The sequence below is a fragment of the Festucalex cinctus genome, chromosome 6 (assembly GCF_051991245.1).
Source record: "Festucalex cinctus isolate MCC-2025b chromosome 6, RoL_Fcin_1.0, whole genome shotgun sequence".
Taxonomy (NCBI): domain Eukaryota; kingdom Metazoa; phylum Chordata; class Actinopteri; order Syngnathiformes; family Syngnathidae; genus Festucalex; species Festucalex cinctus.
In genome coordinates, this window is record NC_135416.1 from 5,919,442 (window position 1) to 5,946,548 (window position 27,107).

The window sequence follows — 27,107 nt, forward strand, 5'->3', positions numbered from 1 at the left end:
TACTGATGGAATCAAACCAGGCATCTCCAACTACGGGTCACTTTTTTTTTTACCCACTTACCCACAGTGTTATTAGACCCAAATGTTTATTGTAAATTCCATCTTTTGACTTGTTTGTCTTCTAAATATGTCAAACAGCATCATTGACAAAAGTTGCAGTTCTTAACCGAGTTCCGGGTGCCCGGACGGGTGACACCCAGCGATCATGTGGCTGCGTCTCATTACGCCGAGACCTTTGGGTGCCCCCGCCGCTCGCTCCCCTTTGCCCGCAATCACAAGCGAGTTGCTATCATGTGATGTCCTGTGGCTCTGTCGGCAAACAGTGACACTTCTATCCCAGTGGCATCTGATAGACGCGCCGTGCCTTGTCACATGCAGACAGTGCAGATTTATGTGCGTAAGCATCCCTGTAAAGGCCCAAATCAGATCACTGACAGTAGCAGCCCTGAGCCATGTGCTCCCGCTGAGGTCGAGGCAGTGCTAATAAACTCCACAACGCACCAATGAAATTATTTTTTTTGATCATTTGAGTTCTCCTCAGTTTGAAGAAAGTAAAAACTTATCACATTATATTGTTCTGTAGCATTTGATATGAAAATAGTACTAAACTATCAGATATTAGCAACTTTGATATGAAAATAGAACTAAACTATCAGATATTAGCAAATCTTACTTAGTCAAGGTGGCACTTGAGCTAAGGAATTTCACGACTAACTAACTAACTAACTACCCAGATAGCAAAATGTGGTTGAATCAACGTTGAAATATAGTTCGGCTTAAGTGTTGAATCTACGTTGAGATCTAAAGTTTAAATTATACAGAAAGCGCAAGGTTGATAAAATGTTGAGTCAACGTTTGCTTTCCAACCATATATCACTCAATATCAATGTCGTTTCAACCATAATCTAAATGAGAATCTACATGCATCTTTGGTTGATTTTACATTGAATTCTAACGTTTAAATTAAACAGAAAGCGCAGGGTTGATAAAATGTTGAGTCAACGTTTGCTTTTCAACCATAAATCACACAATATCAATGTCGTTTCAACCATCATCTAAATCAGAATCTACATGTATCTTTGGTTGATTTTACATTGAATTCTAACATTTAAATTATACAGAAAGTGCAAGGTTGATAAAATGTTGAGTCAACGTTTGCTTTGTAACCATATATCACACAATATCAATGTCGTTTCAACTATCATCTAAATCAGAACCTACATGCATTTTTATAGTGAATTAATGTGAGGAATAAATGTTTTAAGTTAATCATCATTTACATTGGAATTTACATCTAAATGTACATTATTATTATTACTATTATCATGCACATTAATATAGAACAATTTTTTTAAACTAACAAAAAATATTGGGTTAGTCCACTAGAAAAAAAAAAGTTACCGTATGTTTTTCACCTAGTGTTTCTGCAGATGTCTTACAACTTACTTGGATGTATTATTAGCTTGTTGATTTCCTTAACCATACTTCCCCATATGTATGAAAATCTTAGGACAGAAAATATGTTTAATATTCAAACATTTATTAGAAATCAAAACACAGTACTTTGTAACTGAATTCTGGGGAGAATGGAGGCAAAGAAAATAACACCCGTTTGGCTTCTGCCTCAAATAATGTTTGTTTTTATTGTATTATTCTTTTTCTTGACAAAGGAATGAAATAAACATGAAATGAACTGTAGGAACATCAGTGTATAAAGCGGTAACCATTTCACTTTGGCTGTACGTCAGTCCATAAAAAGACACACTAAATTTTGACTTGCGTTCGCAGTTGCGTCCAAGGCACTAGCATTGCTTGGGATGCCACCGTTACACTCATGAGCAAAACGCAGCCAATGCTTGACAGTAACACCAAAGTCCTGCTGAGTCAGTGTACGGTCAAGCTGTCGAGCAGCAACTGAAAGACAAGATTACAAAAGAGAAGAGAGTTAGTATCCAATACAATTTATTGTTTTAGAAAAAAAGCTGTTCTGTTGTTACAGTAACTATCAGTAAGTATTAAGTAACACTTTTTTGTTGAATTTGACAATGTTGGTAAATACATGCGATGTCAATATAAAAACCACTGTAGATTTATTTTAGTTAACTCATTCACTCCCAAAGACGTATTTATACGTTTTTTTAGGTTTTTGTTTGCTAGAGTTTTTGTATGAAGGCTTTGATGCAGTTTCTGACCTGAAGTGGAAGCTTAAAGCGATGGTAGTTATTACAAAAAAAAGTTTCATTCATGAAACAGATGAAGCACACTTTTTTTTTTTTTTTTGTAATAACTACTATCGCTTTAAGCTTCCACTTCAGGTCAGAAACTGCATCAAAGCCTTCATACAAAAACTCTAGCAAACAAAAACCTAAAAAACGTATACGTTTTTGGGAGTGAATGAGTTAATTAGGACAATTACAGAATGTTGAATGTGCAATGTAACTAGCTACTAGCATGAAAGTGTGTCGTGTATAGTTAGGTACATTGTTTATTTTATTTTCTAGTTTTACTACGACTTAAAGAGGGTAATGGTCAGAGGCCATTGTTCAAATTAATAGCACAAAAGGAAAATGAAGTCTGGTTATTTGGAACGTCGTTAACTCGCTGTCTAGCTGGTGAAATTTAGAAGCTTCGGAGCGAGGACAGCATAAAGATGAAAAGGTAAGGGGAGTAGCGGTGAAGAAAAAAAAAATACTGATTTTTACTGAGCTAAAGAAAATAATGTTGACATAATTTATTAGAAATGATTGACTTGTTTTGATAGCCACTGCTGTTGCAGGCAAACCTCGTGTTCCAATAAAATATTTTGCAAATATATCGAGTTGCGTATGCCTAAGCCAGGTCATGCTGCACCTCCACAAATAATGGTGCGACTAAATCCTGTGCTGTGCGAGCAACCAAAAATGTTACTCGCACCAGTGCTAGTAGTGGAAAAGTTAGTGTAGAGCCCTGGCCTGATGGAGTCCATCTTGACTGCAATATATTAATGAAAAGACAAAGATACATATACTAATTGCTGTTTTTGTGAAGTATCAATGATGTTTTTTTTTTTTTTTTTCTCATTGATTTCGGAATTGACCATTCTCTAATAGATAGATAGATAATAGATAAATAATGTCTATGTGGAGCCGCACTTTTAAAATGTGTCTTTTCTTAGTGTTTTTTTTTTTAAAGCTTTTTCTGGGAATTTTCAGTCATTCAAAAATATTTTTGGACAATTCAAAACAATTTTTCAGTTATACAAAAATGTTTTCGGAGAGTCAAACCCTTATTACGAGGTTTCGGGTATTGGAAGGATTCTGACTCCATACCCCAGGTGGAGTGATTTTACACAACAAAAGAAAGCAGCTCAGAACATTCTGCTCAACTCTGTCTTGTAATAAGTAGTTTACATAGGCGATAACTCACCAAACATACAGTCTTGCATCACTGTCTCCTTGAATGCCTTCTTGCCAATGCAACACTTGTCTTGCTTCCCTGCCCAGTTGTATTCATTTAACAGCCCAGGGCATTTGTCATCACAGTTGCCATCATCCGTCTGATTAGGTTGTCCGAATTGGTGCCTTCAACGACAGCCAGGTGATTAATCTATGAGAGACGACATTATTATTATTATTAATTTAATTTTTGCACTCAACTTTTGTTGATAGAATTCTCCCGATGCCTGAAGATTTTACTTTTAAGTAAATTACATAACCTTTACTAAATTTTGCAATATTCATATACATCACCCCCTCTCCACCCCCCAGATGACTAACTAAATAACTAAATGACTAAAACGGAAAATAAAAATAATACATTTGTATTTCATTTTTGAATTGTATATTTTTCATCCGTTTTTACTTTCACTTTTAGTAATTTATTTATTTATTTATTTAGTCATTTATTTATTTTGAATTTTGGCAGTTTTGGTCCTCCATAATTATGCCTTACAAATTGGTAAAAAAAATTAAAATAAAATAAAAAAAGTGTGCTAAGATTTATGATGATTTGGTTCTACAACAGTGACCTTTGAAAAACTTACCAACTACGAATACAGTATTTCCCTTTCTTCCGGTTGGTCCCCAAGCACCGCAAAAAGGGTTGCCTGAAACAAACAGAAGACCCTGTTCAACATTTTTTTTCACAATGTGATTGTGTTCTTTCATAATCATAGTAGTTATTATTACTCACAACTTAAATTAACAATGGGTCTAGGTACCTGTTGTAGAGCTGTAATTGTGTTTGTAGTCTTGAAAAAGTGAGTTGTGCACCTAAACAATATCAACAACACAGCATGTAAGTTTCAAACTTACTGTACAAGTCAGCAATGTGTTACCGCAATAATATCATCACAATCATGTAGTACAGTGCGCAGAATCATTTACCTGTCTTGCGCTACTCCTCAGAATGGATTTTGTGGACAGAACATTTTGAAGAAACACTCAGAGCCTGAAACCTGAGCACAACCGATATTCTATTAATTATTATGTTATCTTATATTATGAATTCTGAAAACATACCAACATTACCTTAAAAAAATTTGCACTTTGCCCTCTTCCTCCTTATAGGTAAGACAGACCTCTGCATGTTCTCCTTCCCCATTAAACCTGTGCCAAGTTATATTCTCTGTCACTAATTTCAACATTTGGATGTGGTGAAAGGTAGTTCACCTAAGCTTTCTTCAGATTCTTAGAAATGAATATTTTGAGTGTTTGTTCACTTGTTTACTTACCAAAGAGGTTCACCAAGCTCTGGCCAAGGTACAACATGCCTTCTTAGTTTGAATAAGTAGTAAATTACTAATTAGCCATCTGGTTTCGAAGACGCTGGCACCACCTGTACGCCATGTGACTCGTCAAAACAGCACAAGTAACCTGTACATCAACAGACAACAAATGATATTAAAAGCAACAAAGTACAACATTTACACCTTTGTTTTATTACAGTGTGAAAAAAATTTGTTCATTATAGGCTCAATAATTAGTAATTACTAAAAAAATACTTTTACTTCCCTCAACAAATACATATCCTGAAGCATGATTCGACTAGATTTCGTGATGAATTAAGTTATATACAGAAGTTAAACAAATTACAGATAAACCTTACATTACTATACAAGTGGACTTAATTTACTTTAAAAACTAAACCTAAAAGAAAACGCTATTCAATGTTCTATCTTCAACTGTTAAACCAGCCTGTTAAAAACGACTGAAAAAAGATACATTCTTCATGTAAACGCTCCTGTAGCGCTTCAGTGTAGTTCGTTAGCTTACTAGCATATCAGCAACATAGCACACAGATAGGCTTGTAGTAACTCTCATTGTTAAGAGGCCGTCGGAATTAGCAACTTAGCTTCAACGTTTAGGATCATTCGAAACAATTTCTTCACTAAAACCACCTCTAAAGACCAATATGCTTAGCGACCCAACTGACAATGGACATGGTGATACATATTTGTTTTATTTAATGTAACTTTTACCGACCTGAAACACAGAACGTCGACGTTTGGATTCCCGCTCTTAGCACGGCTGTTGGCAATTTGAAATTCTTCTTCTTCTACGCTGTGTATGACTGTGTGTGTCAGTCTGGTTAGTAGCATGTCCCGCCATCTAGTGGCGTACTGTGGAACAGCGATCCAATAACGTTAGAAAGTACAGTAGATATTTAAATCAACTCGATGAAATTAAAATTGTATGAGATATATAATAGATTTTTAAAACATAACCTGGGAAATGTGTGTAACGCATAAGTCATTCCTCTTTTGTATTTTTTTAATATAATATTATGCACACAATGTACATATCACACAGCACTATAAAAAATACATAATTCAAGCTCTGCATATTTTACAATACAAGCTGAATATTATCCCAGAACAATGTAATATTTGGTGCTAGTGATAATTTGGTACCTTTTTATATGATTATACTCGCAGAGTTGCGTCTCAATAAAATAGCTTCATTACAATATTGCCCCCTAAAAGCTTTACCTCTGAATCAGATTTCCACTAAATGTAAATAATTATCTCTTTCATATGAATATTCATAGTTGTTTTTATTTTAGAATTGTTAGACTTAAAGTTTATGCGTTGCAGGTTGAAACAAAACTGGTCAGATAAAATGAGATTTTCTCTGATCAGCCAGTGAGTGCACCTAACTAAATATTATGGCATTGAAACTATTAACGGGAAAATTTAGATAACCACACACGCACGCACGCACACACCAATGTCTGTGAAGTCAATTCAGTAGTTGTGTCAATATGAAGCCATAAAATATCAAATGTAAAACATAGGAAAATTAAATACTTACCCTTGAATCGCTACAAAGAAATGGTGAACGCACGTTCGAAGAACTTCTCTCTGGAAGCTTCATGAAAGTTCGTTCACAGAATTCACACACAAACTTTGATTGTTTGACCAGAAACATATTGAAATGTCTGTGTGATGATGTATTAAAATTCTTCTTAACATCTGTTATGCAAATAAGTATGTGTAAAAAAATGTGTGTAGAAAAAATAAATAAATCTGAAACTGCATTTAAGAGTGGGACAAGACTGGCAATACATATGTGGCCCAGAGTTGTAAATTGATAGCTGGGCCAGATGCGTCACACAGCAACTGGCCCACATCCTGTTTGCCAGAGTCAAGCCAGTGCCACCTTTGCTGCTCCTGGGCCATGTTCGGCCCACATGCCTTATGCCAGTGTCGACTGAATGCCACCTGTGCCGGACTTATGCCGGATGTGGGCACATATTTTTGATGACTGGGCTGAAATGCACAAACTAGAAACTCTAACGTGTACAGTTTATTTGGTGGAAATGCCAGGTGTTTCGAGTACATTCAAATAATTTACAAGTTTTGCAAATACAGTGTTCCCTCGTTTTCCGCTGGGGTTAGGTACCAAAAAATACCCGCAATAAATGAAATCCGCAAAGTAGTTAGCTTTATGTTTTATATTTATTATAAATGTTTAAAGACTCTAACACCCCCCACCCATCAACCTGTCCCCAAAATACTTCCCCTCCCCCTCTCCTAGTCAATTTCTCAGCTGAAGGGAAAAAAAAACCAAGAAGGGCAAACATAGATTCAACGTTAATTAAACATTGACCTTTCAAACGTTTTAATTCAACCAAAATACAACGTTGATTCAATGTTATCTTTTAAACACAAACTTCAATGTTAACATAATGCTGTTGAATCAATGTTGATTGACCAATCAATCTTCAACCGTAACCAAAAATCATCCATTTTAACCCTAATTCAACGTTGAATAAACATCTTTTGCTATCTGGGTAACTAACTAACTAACTAACTAACTAAAATTGTGTGAAAACAGATGACATCAAATATTAGCCAAATGTCAGAGACAAAAGCAGCCCTGAGCCATGTTCTCTGACAGTCACTTGAGCTAACCAATGCGGTTTTCCGAGCGAAAGTGCCATGGTTTCACTTGGAAGATAAACTTTCCTAAGATTGTGTTGTTGCTCTTTTTACACCTTCAAAATGTAAAAAGTTTTAGCCATTATAAACAAAAATTTGGATGTCTTCCAGGAAGCCTCTCACTTAAGGCAAAGCACTTCAAATTAGCTGGCTAGCTAGCTAGCCGCTAGCTAGCTAGCTAACTAACTAACTAACTAACTAACTAACTAACTAGCTGACTGACTGACAACCAACTAAGAAACAAAGTCATGTGAAATCAGTTAACAAAATTATAAGATCAAGGTCGTAGAATGTAAGCAAAACAATAGCACTTAAAAGAAAGAATCTAACTAACTAACTAACTAACTAACTAACTAACTAACTAACTAACTAACTAACTAACTAAAAGTAGTCATAAATTAAAATACAAGCCAAAGGTAAAAAACAAACAAACAAAAACCAATAGCATCCCTGAGCCACTGAAGGCCAGGCATCACTTAAGCTAACCAATGTGCTTTTCCCAGACAAAGTGTGACAATTTCACTTGAAAGATAAACATTTCTCAGATTGTGCTGTTGCTCTTTTGATTACATCGACATGTAAAAAGTTTTGTCCATTATAAAAAAAGGAATTTGTATGTCTTCCAGGAAGCAACTGAGCTAAGGTAAACCACGTAAAGCTAGCGAGCTAGTTAGCTAAATTTTTAGTTTGTTTGTTTTTCTAGCTAAGTAACAAACTAGCTTGCTGACTGTGGTTGACTAACTAACTAAATAAATCATGTCAGATCAACTGACAAAAATGTAAACGAAATGTCATCGACAGCGACCCATAAGCTCGTTTGGGTCTCAGCAACGTGCTAGCTAAGCAATAGCACTGCTTCCTAATTGTTGCTGCGTTTGGAAATACGCTCGAGCGCTCAATGCTTAACTCCAACCGTTTAAAATCTTATGGAAATGTTTTCTTTTTAGTTTAAAATGTCTTATTTTAACTAGAATTCCAAGTCACATTGTGGCCAAAGGTAGAACTGGTTGCTTATTGTGCCTTTTGACGCTGTAAATAGTAAGTCCTGGCAGATGCCGCATGGTAGCGACGGCAACAGAGCTAAATCACACGGCTGCCATGACTACAGTTCATCCTCAACTTCTACTTTGTTAATCTTCTTCTGCTGCTTCCATTTCTTCTTCAGCTTTCTTTTGTCGGCTGGCATATACTTTTGGTGCATTACTGCCACCTTTAGCATGATAGCGCGGTCGCAGTCCATGTGCTCCTTCAAACTAACTAATTCGCCAAGCTAAAGTTCAGACGGTAGCAACCCTGAGCCATTGCGTAGAACTAGTTTTCAAAAATATTTGCTAAAGTCAGTGTTTTTTTGTTTTTGTTTCAATTAAATGTTACTTCTCTAATAGGCACAAATCCCGTTGAGATAGTCACATTTGGAATTTGACACTCATTCCAAACATGCAACTATTAGACTAGATGAGAGCATTGAGCCGATGCAGACTTTTACAGAGGAGTTGTTGTCACGTCAGAGTGTGTTTGTGTGCGCGTGTCTGTGGAATAAGGATGCAGTGGCAGAGCTTTAACCTCACAGCCACTCTCGTATTGATCCGTACAAGCCTCAGTGGCTGCTGCCGCAGAGCCGACTGTCTTTACGGGCTTCGCACTGCCACCAAAAAAAAAAAAAAAAAAAAAAAAAAAAAAAAAGCAAAAGCCACCATCCGACCCCTCCACCCTCCGCCCCCTTATCATCTGCCTTTCTCTCTACCTCACTTTTCCTCTAATGAGTTGCAACACTGATAACGAGGCTGATGATCTTGCATTGATTGGCCTATCACTTGCTTGTCTGGTAATTGATCCGTAGCTGAGCCTCGAGTTAATTATACGGTCTTCGTCATGGACCCTTTCCCCCAGGGTGGTCGGGGGGGGGGGCTGCTGGTGGCCCTTCCCAATAGTATTTAAAAAAAAAAAAAAAAGATGAAAAAGAAGGTGCCCATGTTTTTTGTTTTTTTTTACGTCGTCCTGCAGCATCTCGTCATTTCCCTCGCAAACTTCTCCATCCTTTCCCTTTCTTTTGTCATCCCCGCCATTCCCAGTGTCTGAGGCGAGTGCACAAATGACAGCTATTAACCAGACGCTCAGGCACCCGAGCTCGCCTTGAAACACAAGAGTGCCACTTGAGTTGAAATAAATAAATACATTAAATTCAATTTCTAAGACGTGATGGAGAAAAAGTGGATCTCAGCCTCCATATTGTCATTTCCTCTAATCAGTCTGAGTTCCATGCATTACAACGTTTACATCAGTCAGGCTACAGTGACAAAGAAGAGATTGTAAAAAAAAACCCCAAAAAAACACATAATTATTTCATTTATAAAACAGGGTGAGAATTGAATTAAAAAAATATTGTCTTGAAAGCTAAAAATATGAATTGTGCGTACAGGTGTGAAGTCAATCTACATTTTGCTTTGTGCAATATATTTACAAACCGTTTATATAAATAAAAAGCATGAGAGCTTTGTAATGTAAACAAATTAGCATGCTAATAAATTATTTTTTAACACATTTTAAAAAAAATTCTGAAATGTGAAAATGTGCAATTAAATTGAAAGAAAATGTTAATGAGTTAAAAAAATAAATTAAAAAAAAAAACAACTTTTGTATACTGTCTTACTTAACTGTCTACAGTTAACGTGTGTGCTTCTTTTTCAACCAAATTAATGTACCATTTTTTGTTTTTTAATTGTGTGTGATTTATTTATTTATTTATTTTTATTTTATTTACATTACTTTGAATTTGTTTTAGGTGTGGGCTAATATAAATAAAAAGCTGTGCAATCAATCTAAAAAAAAAATAAAAAAGTTATGTCTTGCATTGTAAATATTTCAACAAAAGTCAATAATTGAGCGCATAAAAAAATATATCTTAGAAGGGGTCATTTCTTTGATAACGACGAATTTAAGGTGACGGGAAAGGAGATGAGGAGGAGAAGAAGCAGATGGGATGTCTTCATTGTTGATGTGGCGCACTCTACGATGCTTAGATCTATGCTCTGGTGGTGTGTGTGCGTGTGTGCATGCACCCCCCCCTCACTTTTTGACTGCTGCTGCTGTGGGGACCAATTTGGCTAAAATGGAACCTCTTCCTCATTTTTTTCTTAATTAAAATCCGAGAGCCTCTGCGGGGGTGGGGGGAGGGGGGGTGGAGGACCATGTGTGTGTGTTGGGTGCAAAAATGTGTGTGCGCTGGTGGCAGACTGCCTGCGTTCCATTAGTCTCTCATTAGAGTCGCGGAAAGTCAAACAAAGGCGGCGGATTTTTGTCAGTACAAGTCTATTGATTTTTTTCGCCCCCATTTTGTTTGGTTGGCGAGTTTGGGAGAAATTTCACACATTTACATGCAAAACATATGATATTAAGAAACAAAGTGATTTTTTTTTTTCAAAGAATGCCAGAAAATGTGATACTTCACATAAATCTGCTGAATCAGATTTATTGGCCATGTGTGTAAAAGTACAAGGAATTTGTCTTTGCATTCACATCCCCGTCCGAGAAACGAGAAAAAAAAAAAAAAAAAAGACCAACAGGGGGAGACAGAACGGGAAGCCTGGCGGTTCGCTAGCTAGCGTTCCAAATTTCTTCGATGGAGAAAAGAAAACATGAGGATTAACATTATTTGTCAACAGGGTGGGGGTAAGGGGAGGAGGAGGTTCAGAACCCCCTCCCCATATATCTACTCATTGAGCACCTGTATATGTAATCATATTTATAAAACAGTGAAAATGCTGCGGATTTTCTGTAAAATATAAAAACATATATATGCCGCTTTTCCACCGAACCGGTTCCATACCGAAGCGGCATTTTTTTTGTCCCCGGATGTTAGCGTCTCGATGGGACTCTTTCGGGGGCCGAGCGGTTCCGTTGTAACCGCTGTTTAGAACCCTTTCGTCAGTGGTTCTGCAACACCGGCCGGTCGTCGGGGGAACTAGCGGGGGCCTGTCATCTGATTGGCCGACAGCAACTCCGTGGCACACGCCCATTTCCTTGTTTTACGTGAGGGAGGCAAAGGCGCCCGCCGGTCTTTGCCAAACTCATAAAAGTACATTATATACTATAAATATAACAATGTTTTACAACAATACTGAACTATATTTACAATTTAAAAGGTACTTGTGGATGGATTTGTAATGTTTGTGGCTTTAAAAAACATTGCGAGTGCACAACGCTGGCCGGTCGTGTGTTCCTATTCACTTGAATGAGAGCTCCAGCGGTCGTGAATCGCAATATTTCATCCACGGTGGTCCATATTAAATTGTAAATAGGGTTCAATGTTGGCGCGACTTGCCACTCGTGAAATGTTATCTCAGATCCGCACGCGCTGCGGGAGTGCAAGCTTGGCTTGGACAGTTCAAATGTCGCCGCCCCATTCCCGCCGCGCGCCAGTTGTAATGGAAAACCGACGGGTGCGGTGTGGTGTGGTGTGGTGTGGTAGAGTGCGGAACAGCACTGATGGGCAAGCAATTATAGTCTCCTCAAGTGACGTAATTTAACTTTTTTTTTTTTTAAATATTGTTATCAATCCATCCATTTTATATAGCACTCGTCCTCATTAGGGTTGGAGTTCATCCCAGCTGACGGGACTGCTCATCAGCCAATTTTGAGCCAAAAGTGAAAATAAAATGCATGTTTTTAGAATCTGCAGATAGAAGCTAGACATTGTCACGATTGGGGGGGGGTTGTTGGAGAAACGACCCAAATGCAGGGGGGCAACAAAAACAGGGCAAGGCAGGGATGCAAGTAAAAAAGGGGATTTAATTAACAAAAAAATGTAAACAAGGTACTATGGAAAAATACAAATTAACAAGGTCAAAAACAAACACAAGGCATGGCATGGCTAACAGGGACAGCAACAACAACAGGAACAATGACTCAACAAGAACTGAAAGAAAGCAGGGTAACTAAATACACATGGTAACGAGAAAACAACAGACACCTGGGCAAGATACAAGAAACTTGGGGAGCTGATTGGGCAACACAGTGGGAAGGGAAGACACACTCAGGTGGACGTGGTGAGACATACACGGGACAAGGGAAGAGACAAGGAACACATGACAAACAACCAAAAACACCAAAAGAAAACAAAATCCCACCCCCACGAAACCAAAACATGACGGACATATAGACTACTTTCATAAAAATACTGTTTTTTTATATATACATTTTGGAGGGGTCTGCATCTATCTGTATAACTTTTACACGTTATTTTCTGGCAATATTTCTCAAGCAAGCCTTTTTTTTTTTTTTTTTTTTCAAAGTGGACCGAACCGCGTGTGTGCCTGTATGTGTCGGGACTAGGGGGTGTTAAAAAAAAATCGATTCGGCAATATATCGCGATACTACAGCACACAATTCTCGATTCGATTCAATAGGCAGCCGAATCCATTTTTTAACATCCATTTTTGATGGAAACATATTCAACATAACGTCTAAATTTCACACCTTAAGCATGGAAGAATGTTATATTAATGGAACATTAAGCCTTAATATTTTATTTCAACGCTGTTCAAACATGCAAAATGTTACAACCTGTTTGTTAAATACACAAGACTGAAGTTTCAGATTAATAAATAACACATTTTCATACAAATCTTACAGTGTACATGTACAATTTTACTGAATGGTACAGTGGTACCTCTACTTACGAAATTAATTGGTTCCGGAAGAAAGTTCTTAAGTAGAAAATTTTGTAAGTAGAGACGTATTTTCCATGTAAATGCCCTAAACCGTTCCAAGCCTCCCAAAATTCAGACATAAAGGTTTTATAAAGCATAAAAATGTATCAAAACATATAACAAATACATGTTACAATTAGATTATTGCGCAATAAATGAGAGTTGTGCATAATGTAAAAAAACAAAGAATAAAGTAAAGAATAAAAATGATGGTCATTTACCTTTTTAACTGCTGTCCTCGTCGTTTTTTGCCCTCTTTGGTTCATGTTCTTCTCTCTCAGAAGTGTTTTTTTTTTGCCTGGTGTTTTGTAAAGAACTGATCCATGGATGTTTTTATTTTATTTTATTTTATGTTATTTTAAACAATCCTTCGGAAATGTCCAAGGCAAACATCATCTTAGTGAGCAAACACCCGACTGGTGAACACTTTTTCTGGACGATTCTTTTAAACAAATTCTGAAACTTCATGGAAACTTCCGGTATGGCGAGGCATCTTTTTAAAAAAAAAAAAAAAAAAAAAGGCCCGTCTCGTCGCAATTAAAAACTTACTGTGCCTTCATCAATCACCAATTGTTTGATTTTTTACACAAATTTGTTGGCCGTTAGTTCATACATTTACGAAAACGGAACACTTCAACACTTCGCGGGATGAATGATGAGGACGCTGTATAGACACCGATCTAGTATACGCTCATATCTATGGTAGGTTCCTCTTAGCCAATGGGATGCCAGAACGATGCACAAACACCGATCTAGTATTTACGCTCGTAGGTACCTATGGTGGGAAATAGCCATAGCCGAAAGTATGTTGCGTTCGGTAATGCATTTTTACCTTTCGTATCTAGAAATTTCTTTCGTAACAAGAGGCAATATTTTACCGTTGAGGTGTTTCGTAACTCGAAAATTTCGTATGAAGAGACGTTCGTAAGTAGAGGTTCCACTGTACTTTCTAAATTTGAGTAAAAAAAAAAAGGCGCAACAATCGACTTGTAAATTCATATCGGGATTGTCATGTTTTGGTTTTGTGGGGGTGGGATTTTGTTTTCTTTTGGTGTTTTTGGTTGTTTGTCATGTGTTCCTTGTCTCTTCCCTTGTCCCGTTATGTCAAACCACGTCCACCTGAGTGTGTCTTCCCTTCCCAGTGTATCCACCAATCAGCTTCCCTTGCCACTTGTGTCTTGCCCAGCTGTGTCTAGTCATTGTCAATTAGTCTGTGTGTATTTAGTCACCTGTTTTCCGTTCACTTCTTGTGGAGTCATTGTTTCTGTTGCTGTTGCCTTCCATGCCATGTCTTGTTTCCCGCCTGCTTTTGTTGTTTTAGTCACAGAGTACCTCGTTTGCCTTTTTGTTAATTAAACCCCCTTTTTTTTTTTTACTTGCATCCCTGCCTTGACCTGTTTTTGTTGCCCCCTGCATTTGGGTCCTGCCTCCAACACCCCCATCGTGACAGGGATTAGTCGGTATCGAATCGAATCGTGACCTATGAATCGCGATACGGATCGAATCGTCGGGTACGAGGCAATTCACGCCCGCTAGTCGGGACGGTCCCACCGGGCGACTGTGACGCATGGCAGCAAACATGGTAATGAGGCATGCAGGACAACCCCACCACCCCCCTCCCCCTCCCCTCCCACCTCTCCTCCTTCCACTTCTCCCTCCTTTACTCTGCCCCCGCCTCCTTTACCCCGAGCCGAGGAGGTGTGTATGAGAGAGAGAGAGAAGGAGAGAGAGAGAGAGAGAGGAAGCGTGTGGCGCGATGTCATTGAGCATCTCAGTCCGGAGCAGCACACATACACATTCATATACACGCACTCAGAGACACACAAGAGTCGAGCTGAGGCGCATGTGTCCACTTCCTCGGCGGACTACGGAGAGAGTAGAAGGAGGAGGACAGACGAGGAAGGCAGCCGGGACACGGTCAAAGAGGAAGAGGGAGAGAAAGAGAGAGAGAGCTTAGAAGAGAGAGAGAAAGAGAGAGAGAGAGAGAGAGGAAGCTGGTGGCGAGCTCGCACTCCTCATCTTCACTTTGCCGGGACACACACAGAGTTGATGGTAAGACGCTTTGTGTTGCTTTTCGTACACTCGAGTGTGTTTTCGCGGCACTTTTAAACGTGTATACCGCGGTGAGCGTGTCCGACATTTTGCGACCAACTCAAGGCCTCGTTGTATGATTGAAATTTGCCGCTCCCATCAAAAGAGTAAGAACAACCCCAAACGAACCCACCTTCACTTATACTTTTCAACCCCCCCCCCCCCCCCCCCCACACCACCCCCCCTCCTCCACCTTTCTCTCTCCCATCAAGTCCAAGGAGGCAGATGTGAGAGGCAGCAGTGAGCGCCACACAGCCCCACAGGAGCCCACCACCGCCACGACCACCACCACCACGACCACCGGCAGTGACCCGGAGACGCCCAGCACGCCTCCTCCTCCTCCTCCTGCTCCTCCTCAGGCTGAGCACGGAGCCGCCGCCGGCCCCGAGAGCGAGCCCTCCAGTAGTCGCAGCGGCAGCGGCAGCGGCGGTGCGGGCGCCGGGGGAGCGGGCGAGAGCTCCATGCAGTTCAGCACCAGACCGCCTAGTGCTGAGCAGCCGGGCTTCATGGGGACATGGCAGCAGCAGAGCACTGACGGCAACCTCCTCTACAGAATGTCCCAGCAGGTATGGAGATCTTCCCTCACAACAATGTGATGTTGTTGGGGAGGGAGGGAGGGAGTGGGGTGTTAATTGTGGCAAACTTTGAACTTCTGCTGCTGCTGTTATTTAATAACAATGTTTAGTAAGAATATATACGATATTGTGCAAAAAACCCACACAATATGATGGACTATGCTGCCCATGGTTGTTTTGAAGTCTCATTGCTGGACTTTGTTTTTGTAAAACCTCCACACATGTGAGCGGGATATTTGACTTGACGTGGCCGAGGAAGGGAGCACCCAACGCGGCTACGTGAGCGCTGATGTGCCGCGAGTCCGGTGGTCGCATGATGGACGTGGTGTAAAGAAGCACCGCCCCCCCCCCCCCCCCCCCCGATATTCTTGTCTCACCCCGCGGATGTTACACTACATTCATTTATGTTTCAACTTTAATAGGCAGCGAGAAAATCAGTTGTTTGTTTTATTTCGCCTGTGTTTTTGATTGGAGTTTCGGTTCGATAAGAAAAAAAAAAAAAAAAAGGACGAACCGGCGCGCTGTAGTTGTGTGCGGGCGTGTATGCGTGCAGATGTGTGTGCGTGCGTGTGCGTGTGTGAGGGGGAGACAGTCATGATAGCGGATGCTTGTTGGCTTGCAGTCCATCATAGCGGGACCTGCGAGACTCTCGGTACCAGGAGCACGTTGTCACGGTTGCGCAACAGCAATGTGGGGTGCAAAAGTGGGAGAAACTTTTTTTTGCAGCACTGACATTTTCACATTTTAAATTGTGCACATGTTAAAGAGACTTTTTTTTTTTTTTTTAATTGAGATTTTATTGCACATTTTTGCGTATTTAAGGATGTGGATGAGGAGGTCAGGTGGATTTGACAAGCACCTGCAAAGAAGCCCCCAACCCATCCCCCAAATCCAATGCGTTTATGAAACTGTTTTTTTTTATTTTTTGTTTGTCACACGCCATCTTCTTATTAAACAGAAAAGGAGTTTATGTTCATTTGTCGGCTCCTGTAGACAAATACATGTTAGAAAAAAAAAACAGGGAGAAAGGAAGATGCTTTTTTTTTTTTTTTTTTAAATCGTTCATAAAGGCCCTAAATGAGATGTGTAAAGTGTTGGAATTTGCAAGGAAAATGATATTTAAATGTGTGATAAATTACGAATTAAAATGAAAATTTAAAAGAGCAGAAAATACGTCGTTTGTTGCGAGTGTGTGGAAATAAATAAATAAACTCGACATGAAGATGAGTGACGTGCGTATAACTTCATATTTTTAAACAGCTTCTTATATTTATTTAGCTTATTTGTAATTTAAAAAAAATCCACATTTTGGAATATTCTTGACGTTTTTCTATAGGTAAAAACAGAAACATTCCTTTAAAGGGATTTATTTTATGTTGCTATAAATTGTACAGTCCTTATTTATGCTTTAAAAAAGATTTAAGCACGCGAATGTTTAAAAAAAAAAAAAAAAAAAAGGCCGCACAAGAAGCCTCATGAAGAAGTCAAGAGTGAGGCTCAAATCAATAAATCGCCTTTCGATTGCATTCAGAAAAAGCGAAAAATATGTTTAATACAAGGAGGAAATTATTATTTGACGCAAGGAAAAAAAGCAAACATTTAAATGAACAGGATCGATTATTTCCCCTGCCGCGGTCGTTAAATGCTGACGAAAAATCGACCCTTGCAAACTTTACAACCAACCACGTCATTTTTTTTTTTTGCTCCATTACGGAGCGCACCACTGCGCTTTTCCGCAAAGCCGCAGGCCGCCTCTGCAGCGATTGAGCACCACTTGAGGAGCACCGTAAAAAAAAAAAAAAAAAAAAAAAACCTCTACTCTTTTGCGCGCGCGTGTGTGTATGCAAGTGTGTGTGTGCGCGCGCGCATGCTTTATCTCTAAAAAGCGTCTCCCCTTCTTTCCCTTGCAAGGGTGCTGTAACGCGGCTTCCTATCAAGTGCGACAGGTCGACTATGGGCCGAGACCTGGACGAGGTACTGTTTCAAACCCCCACCCCTTTTTTTTTTTTATAACTCAAGCAGCAAAGCACCCCCCACCACCACTTTTTTTTTTTTTTTCCTCAACACACTCCAAGTCAGGACTTAAATAATTCTGCAATTAGCTGTTTCAAAAAATATTTTAAAATCAATCCAGTATAGTAACAATCCATAGTTTTATGCATCCATATTTTTTTGTATTGTAATTTAATTGTTAATGTAAAAAAGTCAATAGTGTAATAAATGTGTAATAGATGTGTAATAACAATTAAACCAAATTAATCCACAATCATTATACAGAGAGTAGATATATATATTTTTAAAAACATATTTATATATAAAATCTATTTGTTAGTTAGAAAATGCCCTTTCCCCCTCACTTTTTTACATTTACCTCAGAGAAACAAACCAAATTTTTTTTCTTCATGTATCAGATAAACAGACATTTTTTTAAAAATTATTTATGCATTTATTTATTTATTTTTAGCAATTTATGTAAATAGGTTGGAACTTTCCATTTTATTTTCCGTACATTGCGAAGCCTTCTCGGAAATGCACATCAAGACGACGACATTAATCTCTCTGGAGCAAATCAGGAAGTGATAATGTGCGTATATTAACACAGTCACAATATGTAATGCGTGTGCGTGCGCACGCACGTGTGTGTTGCATATGTGCTACATATGCATCCTCGGCAGAGATTTAATGCACATGTGCAAAATCATCCACACTGATTGTGAGCGTGTGAGCGTGTGTTATTATTTCCATATCTGACTTTGATGGGTCATTGCACATGTGCATATGCTGTGCGCGTGCGTGCGTCGACGCTGACACCCAGTTTGTGTCTGTTGCTCTTTGCCATTTCTTTTTCTGAGTGGGTGGCTAAATACTGTTGTGCCAGTTGCCGGAGTGGGTGTGTACGGTAGAGCGGTACGAGCGTGCGCGAGGAGTGTATGGTTGCGTGTGTGCGTGTGTGTGTTGGCCAGGACTCCATGTGTGTGCGGGTGCGAGGTGAAGTGTCTCTTGGCTGGCCTTGGCTGGAGGAGATGGAGGAGAGCGGTGAGGTGAAAGAGGAGATTTTTGCAAGCAACAAAAAGAGCTTTCCCTCCCTTTGCTGACTTTCTTCTTCTGTCCATTACTCCTTTTCTTCTTCTTCTGTATGTCACTGTCATCCATTCCTCAATGCAAATCAAGCTGAACAAAAGAGCACAACAGGCTCAATTGAAGCTTTCCACGCAGTTAAACAGTGGCCTCGAAATGGTGGAAAAGAAAAAAAAATTGTTGGTCCATTAGTGCCATCATAAGCGGCGGCGGCTCGGTTTGCGTGCGAGAACGTTTGAGTTATTGCTGCCAGTGAGCTGACATACACGTTTATAAGTAGTTTCTATTTAATAGAAGTAGTGTTGATTGTTTTTGAGGCAGTGGTTTTATTTGGTTGAAGAATGGATCGGCTGGCTTAAATTGCACCCTTCAATCGACGCCCCCCCCCATAAATGTCATATTGTGTTGTCGTTCCTGAATCCAGCAGCTTTTATGTGAGAAAACTTGAACTTGAAGCCAACCCCAAACATCCACTTTCCTAATCCAAGTCATCGCTGATAAACCTGGTGAGGAATTGTCGGGCTGCGCATTGTCATCTACTATCTGGAGCAGACGTATGGTTCTGATCATGTGGTGGTGTTACGGCTACGGATCTCGATTGAGGGTGCGAGCGCGGATCAATAAGGCCCGGTCGGTTTCGTCCTGGTCCTCACAATGTTTGCCGCATCATATTGTGATTGTTTACATTAAAGGCTGGATGTCAGCGGCCGCCTGAACAAAAAAATGTCAACACATGACCACGCATTTCATTTCATATTGGCAAAAGATGTGCAGAGGCAAAAAGAATGAATTAATTGACAGTTGGAATGTTTGACTTCGCATCTATGAGTAGCCAACTATCAACAAGTTTTGCTGCAATTTGACATTCCGGTGGTCACAGGTAAACTGGATCACAAAGTTGCATTTAATTATAAAATGTCACGTTAAAAAATGGCATATCCGGGTATAAAGCGAGTTGCAGAACTTCTCAGCCATACAAATTCAGTAAATACGTCACATGTTACAATAATACATAATTGTGGGAATGCTGAAGCATTCCCACAATTATTATTGTGATTTGTTATTCTCCACACTTTTTTGCCCACATAATGCTTCTAATTTACACTGTTCAAATTTTAACGAGGTTAGAAAATTCACGCCTCCCGGGATATATATCGTCTGATTCCACATTACTTACAGTATTTGCTAAATTTAACATTTAATATCAACTTTTCCTCATTCATTTTAAATGGGGCAGACGTTGAACTTTTTCTAAGTATCACTTTCCACGCCCACCTCCGTACATATAACTTACCATCATTACCAGCATTGTCCAGTAATCATTTCATGATTTATCTCTCAATTTACTTCATAAGCATTCCACATGCATTCAAATCATAGCATTCAGCTTTCAGCATTCCCACTCAATTTCTCCAGAAATTGCACTTAGTCTAGTTATATTGATAATTTCATGGGGACCTCAGGCTAAAAAGTGAAGTGTGGGGAGTCTCTGTCGTCGAAATATATGAAGACAACAAATGGGACTAGACTTACTCCTTTACTTCCTGGCCATTGTGGCTTGCTAAAAAAATAAATACGGGACAGTATAAAAAGTCAAGTTTCGTTGCAAAGCGTTAGCTACGCATGCGAGGGTCAGTCGCATGTTGTGTTTGTTGTGTGAGTTGTCAACTGTAATTTGTTTGCAGTCGTCCAGCTCAGTTGTCCGTGTCGCTTGGTGTGTCATCATTTTGTTGGGACAGTACGCCTAATCGTGAAAATCTTTTTTTTTTTTTTTTTTTTTTCTTACTCCTGTTAAATATTTTAAAGAATGTTGCTAGCACATGTTGTTGTTTGAGTTGATTGTGTGTTTTGTTTCATGCTGTGGAAACTGGATCTTTTTGAGTGGCAGATATGGGCTGAACAATTAATCGAATTCAAATCGATAAACTTTGGTCGGTAGGCCAAAAAGAAAAAGTGGACACAAGTGTTTTTCACATAGCAACGATGATGATATATACCGGTGTATATATATCAGCTTATAGTCCGGCAATTGCGATATATATGTATATGTATATATATATATATATGTGTATATATATATGTATATATGTATGTATGTATGTATATATATGTATGTATGTATATATATATATATGTATGTATATATATATATATATATATATATATGTGTATATATGTATGTATATATATATATATATATATATATATATATATGTATATATATGTGTATATATATATATGTGTATATATGTGTATATGTGTATATATATATATATATATATATATATATATATATGTGTGTATATGTATGTATATGTATGTATGTATGTATATATATATGTATGTATATGTATGTGTATATATATATATATGCATATGTGTGTGTATATGTAAGTGTGATTAAGAAGTGAAACATAATAAGTTGACATGATAAAGCCACAGATTTATTTACATTTTTGTTGTAATATGGCCAAACCATTTTATGTATCATACATCTAATATTTTGTATTGTTATACAGATTAATTTATTGCTTATGCTTGTTTAAAATAAATACATGGGAAAGGGACCTTGACAAAATAATTGCATGTTAAATCACTAAGGTACTTTTTTTTTTTTTTTTAAAGTACAACTATTTATTTATATTTACTGACTCGCTTAATCATATTTAAATATTGGATGAAAATGTGGATTAAAAACATAAATTCATTTGCTTCTGAAACTTGCTGTCGCTGAGTTGGCTTTTGGCTACTTCTCCTGCGATGAAAGAAGTCACCCATGTGAGGAGCAAGTGTGTGTGCGTGTGTCGCTCAGGATGTCACCACCCTGCTGCAGGCTAATGAGCCACACACACACGCACAAGCCATGTGTGTGTTTGCGTGTGCAGTGCCAGCAGGTCAACATGCACTCTGCGACCGAGGAGGGGCGACGAGAGCGCTCGTGGAATTTTTTATTTTCTATTTTTTGTGAAGAGGAAACCGTTGCGTTCCCGCGTCGGCGTTTGCTAGGCGTGAGCGCACGTCTGAGACGAAGGTGACACGAGCGGTGACCCGCGCTAAGTGACAGGAACCCGGGGCATACTTTCACGCCGGCTTCTCCCTTTTCCTGTTATTCCTCAACTCCTGTTATTTTCTTCTCCTCTGGAGCCGTGCCAGTGCGACGGGCAAATCTTTCGCTCTTTTTATTATGATTATATGTGTCTTTAAGGACCCTGGCGCGCAACGCCGCCCCTCCCTCCCCTTGTCTGCCAGTTTGCCCCATCAGCAGTGGCAAGAGAGCTCTCAAGGCAGTCAAGCTTTCATTTGTCTTGTTGTCCATGTGACTAATGTTGGAAAAAAAAAAAAAAAGCACTCGGGCTGGATTGTTGTTATGATTATTGCTGAGAATCATCATCGTGATGACGGTCGCAGGGGTAATGACGGCCACTTTTGCTGAGCTTTTTGCACACAAATTATCAAAATTGGGACGTGAAAAAGAACATTTTCCGTCACATCTCTCCATGTGCAATTTCTGTCTCCTATTTTTTTTTAAGAGATGTGATGGCCAGAGGCCCGAGGAGGATTTTTTTTTTTTTTTTTGGAGGAAGGTTCTGGGGAAGGGAGGCTAGTGGTACAGGCCGTGGTCGGCACGTTGCCAACACACACATGCACGTATTCCCTCCCAAAGATAACCTTTTTGCACAAACTACTTTTTTGTGTGTGTGTGTGTGGCACACATGGCGTCTCATTAGCTACTTTTGGATTTTGTTACTACATGTGTAAGCATTTGTTTGCGCTGCTGGATTAATAATGTTTAATGGCCGCTGTTAAACGCGGCCGCGTCGGCGTCCCGCGGCTCGTCTTTTCCCAGCCGGGTGACTTGTTGTGTGTTCTATACCGCCGATGAAGTCACGTATAATCCCATGTGAGGGGGGTGGGAAGGTGTGGGGGTGTCATTGCCCCCCCCATTCCCCACCCGACCCCTCCCGCATCTGTCTCGTGACATTCCTTGTGTGATCGTAGCTGCGGAACAGCGGGGCAAAGTGAAAAACCTTGTTTGGCCCTAAATGGGAAATTTTGTTTGTGTGTTAAAAGGAAGGAGAGGTGTTCTGTTCACAAACACACACTTGATGTTGATGTTTTCTCAGTAAATGGCCCGACCTGCCTCTTCCATTGTCGGGAAACACTCAGCACTAAAGTGGATGGCTAGTCCGTGATGAGCGCGACTCGGACTAGCCTTTAATATTTCATGCCGTTTAATCTATTTGATATGTTTTTCTTCCTCACCCCCGCAGAAAAAACTAAACTAAACCAAAAACATTTTTCATTTTGCGTGTTGATGAGGCTTTGTAAAAAGGCGACTCATCCGCAGGTATTTCGCTCCTCCGTCGTGGGCCTCGTAAATTCGCCGCGGCTTGAAAGGAGGCCAGGAGGGCTAAAGATCAACGTTTGGGCTGTGATTTAAAGCGCTGACATCAATAAGCATGGCAGGCAAAACAACAGCGAGGTTTCCGCAACGGAATGACATTTAAGGATGTGCAAAAGCGCATTATGACATGGGCGAAGAAGTGAGGAGGAGGAGGGGGAGGTCTTGGCGTGGGGGGGATCAATTGGTAATAGGCTGAAGTCACAGAGGTGATTAGAGGCGTCGACTGGCCCCGTGTTGTAAATGCTGTCAGATCTGTTCAAGGAAGCCTAATACCTCTCAGGTTGAAAGCTGTAATAACATCAAGTGTAACTAGAGCTGCGGGGAAGTGCAAGGGTGAGTCTGGGCAGGCTGGAAAAAAAAACAGGAACAGGAAGTGGTTGAAAGTGGTTCAACGTTGAGGTGTGCGCGTGGAGCAGTGAGGGAAAAAAGGGGGACAACGGGGTTGGACTGATTTATCTGGTCTCATTCGAGTGAGGGATGGGGGCCCACAAGGGCCCCCCCCCAATGCAGTCTGGCAGATGTATGCAAACATACTTAAGCCCCTTTCACACTGCCTTCACGGCAGTTTCGTGCTTCAGAGGTATTCGCTTGAGTGATCTTTTGTGTAGCCGGTGCGGATTTGTACATTTCGATAATTAAATGACAAAGTGTCACAAATACTCAAAGGTTTTGAGTCTCAGGTGTTAATTGTCAGATATTCCAGCCTCCGTTTCGATTTGGAAGTCCACCTTCAAGTGTCAGTCTCAAGCAACTGGTACGAAAGACCGAGAAAAGACCCTTGGAAAACGATCATCTCACATTTAAAGACAAGTTATGGAGTTTTAGTCACAGTCTAGTCTCAAACTTTACAAATACACGGTCACTATGTATAAGACTACAGCTGAAATCTTAAATTGTTTTTTCACACAATGCAATTTTTCCCATCATGTTCTTGGTAGTTTCCTGATTCGTTTTTTTGTTAGAGCTCATCTTTTGGTTGTTGGTTGTGTCACGCCACCAGAAATGGTTTGAAATTGTCCGAAGGACAAGACTAGGAAAAGACTGATCTAAAAAAGTCGATCTTACCACGTCACACTAAATGATCAAGGTGACGGGAGCGCGCTTGTGACTCCAGTAAAACTTCCTTCTGACTTTCAGTTTTTACTCTGAGAGTGTGAAACTTGATAGGTGTAACACCCCTTTCACACTGCTTTCATGGCAAATTGCCGCATGGGGGACATACTGAACATTTTTCTGTCCCTTTCAGAAAGAATACTGTCACCATGTTTACATGCCATCAATATTCAGGTTAAGGTCAAAGTTACTGAGTTTCTGAAAAATTCAGAATTACCCGTTTACATGTGTGCGCTAAGAGAGTTACGCCCATATATGGTAACTGTGTCATTACACAAATAGACACATAACGTTTCTGTTTCCGTGTTTTCGGCCGATTATGCGTCAGATGCACAAACTTACCGTTTTACCGTTTTACCGTTTTACCGTTTTCGAAGTAGAGACAAAAAATATGTGAAAACGTCATGGAGTAATCACTGTATTCAAAATAGGCTCGCTTAGCGAGTGGCAACATAAGATGGCGGCTGCACATACGAGTGGTACCGGTACTGAAGAGCAAAATCACTTGCAAATGGAGCATGCGCAGAGCAATGGCAGTACCACAATACGTGTTTATATGAGGGTTAGGAAAGGGGGTAACCCAGGGGTCTTAAAAACCTGAATAAGAGCATATCAGGGGTTTTGCATGTTTACAAAGCCTTTCAAACCCCGAATATTGTCAATATTATATTATATATATAATAAAATCACTGTTGGTAGCGTATTCCACTTGCATGCAGCATAACGGCTAAAGGCTGCTTCACCATGTTTGCCTTGAAGACTGTTTATATTCCATTAGCATTTTTTGAATTCATTCAGGACCTAAACTATTCCGTGATTTATAGACCAGCTGCAGAAGAATTCTATAGCCGACTGGGTGCTCGTGTACAGCCTTTAAGAAGTGGAGTAATATGCTCTGATCTTTTTGTTCTGGTCTGGAGCTACCGATTACTTCGGACTTCAACCCCACGATCCCGCCGGCGTAGAACCCACTCCGTTGCGCTTGTGGTGCTACTTCAGAAGCCGGCAAATTTGCAGGTTGACGTCAGCGGGCCGACTCTCATCCCGGCTGGGTGGCTTACACGCAGGGCAGCGAGCCGGGAAAAAGGCGAGAAAAAGCCAGCTTTGACAGCCGGCGTGAAAGCGGCTATTGTCTCAGGCACATACTTACACACACGCCAATGCTGTTTCTCTCTTTACACACACACACACACACAAATGCGCACGCACACGTACACGGATGACACAAGCGCACGGCGCAACTCGGGCGCAGTTTGGGGAATAGAAAATTGCCTTCTAAGGAAGGCCCCGGCCAATTAAGGACCTGACCGTATTGAATGTCAAGTGTTAATTTAGCCCCACCCCCACCACCTCTGTTCTGTAGACCCCCCCTTCACCCTCCCGCCCACCATCACCCCTCCATTTCCCTGCAGTGTGGCTCCCAGGGATGAGCCAAAGTTGATTGCTGCTCCATATTATGTGTCGCAAGCACAAGTGGCAAACGCGCCCCCTCCTTTTTCGCCTTCGGCGGCGCCCCCACCCAAAGGGACGCAACGATGGAGAGGAGGAGGAAGGATTAACTGAACCTCAGTGATAAGCACGAGTGTGTGTGTGTGTGTGTGTGTTTGGGAAGGGGGGGCGGTTGGTTGGTGAAGAAGTAAAGGGGTGGTGGTGGGGGCAGCAGAGAGAGCGAAATAGGCCAAAGGGTTTGTTTGATCTCACAGGACTGGGCGGTGACTCTTGATAGTCTTTTAATGGCCTTCACTCTTACTGAGGTGACGTCCCAGGCACACATGTCCTCCACACGGCTCCCGAAGGAGATGGAGTACGCTTACGCGCCAACCGTGTAGGAAAAATGTGGTTTTGTGACTTGCACACATGACTGGAAACGCTGTAATAATCATGTCAGGCCAGGAGTTGACAATGTCATTTTGTAAAGAAAGGCTGTTACGAAGGCCGTATCGGAAGCCATCCAAAGCTTCTTTAAAGGGATACTTTACTTATTTAGCCATTTTTGGCAGTCAAACATTAATATTTTGCCTATAATAAAGCTGTTTTCTAGATTTGGTCATGTGACATTCACAAGCTGAGCTGTGATTGGTTACCTGAGCCCTTGTGATGTCATTTTCAGTCGACAGCAAGTTGCAAAATGTGTTTTTAAAGGTACTAATTGTACATGAAAAATAATGAAAATGTAAAATTTATTATAGGCAAAATATTAATTTTTGACTTCCATAAATGGCTAAATAAGTAAAGTATCTCTTTTCAAGCTCAATTCAAGCAGCATTTGAAGGCCGCAAATGTTGAGGACTATTTTACTTTTTTTTTTCCTGTACACAAATTGCCCAAAAAAATATGGGGTTTACAACACACCATTTTCAGTTCAAGCAGTTTTGAGTGAAAAGCGGTTTTGTGAGTTGCACTGATGGTAAAAATGTCAATCATTCGTGGAGTTATACACACTGTTTTTTATTGACTGGTCTTCAAAGTATTGTCACTTCTGCCCCAATTCAGGGGCTGCGTCGGTTTGATTTTGATCGCATAATGGCTGGATTCCTTCAAATGTGGTCTTTTACTATTTTTATGTTGTTTTTTTTGTTATGTTAATGTCAAAAAAATTATTCCTTAACGTAACGCAATCAGCAGTCGCAACTTTAAATCACGTGTGAGAGGGAACATGATGGAATATGTGTCAGTGACTTGAGGCCTTCAAAACTATTTTTTGTTGACTGGTGGTC

General features: G+C 40.0%; 1 protein-coding gene and 1 long non-coding RNA gene across 6 annotated transcripts in view; one reads left to right on the plus strand and one right to left on the minus strand.

The window, feature by feature from the left end:
• Window positions 1-27,107, plus strand: part of bnc2 (basonuclin zinc finger protein 2) — a 214,742-nt gene that overhangs the window by 89,432 nt on the left and 98,203 nt on the right. For 2 of the 5 annotated variants that reach the window (XM_077525199.1, XM_077525204.1), the window contains exons 2-3: window positions 15,432-15,785; window positions 17,706-17,768. In XM_077525199.1, coding sequence (XP_077381325.1) covers window positions 15,432-15,785; window positions 17,706-17,768 — 417 coding nt within the window. Of the gene's footprint in view, window positions 1-14,889; window positions 15,181-15,431; window positions 15,786-17,705; window positions 17,769-27,107 lie in introns of those variants that run through there. The other 3 variants (XM_077525200.1, XM_077525201.1, XM_077525203.1) reach the window with 3 other exon arrangements.
• LOC144021241 (uncharacterized) lies at window positions 1,625-6,955 on the minus strand. Its single transcript, XR_013284080.1, has 8 exons — window positions 5,463-6,955; window positions 4,712-4,853; window positions 4,509-4,586; window positions 4,365-4,435; window positions 4,199-4,250; window positions 4,022-4,084; window positions 3,406-3,585; window positions 1,625-1,914 (listed from the first exon to the last, which is right to left on the minus strand). It is a non-coding gene; the product is annotated as an uncharacterized LOC144021241 (long non-coding RNA).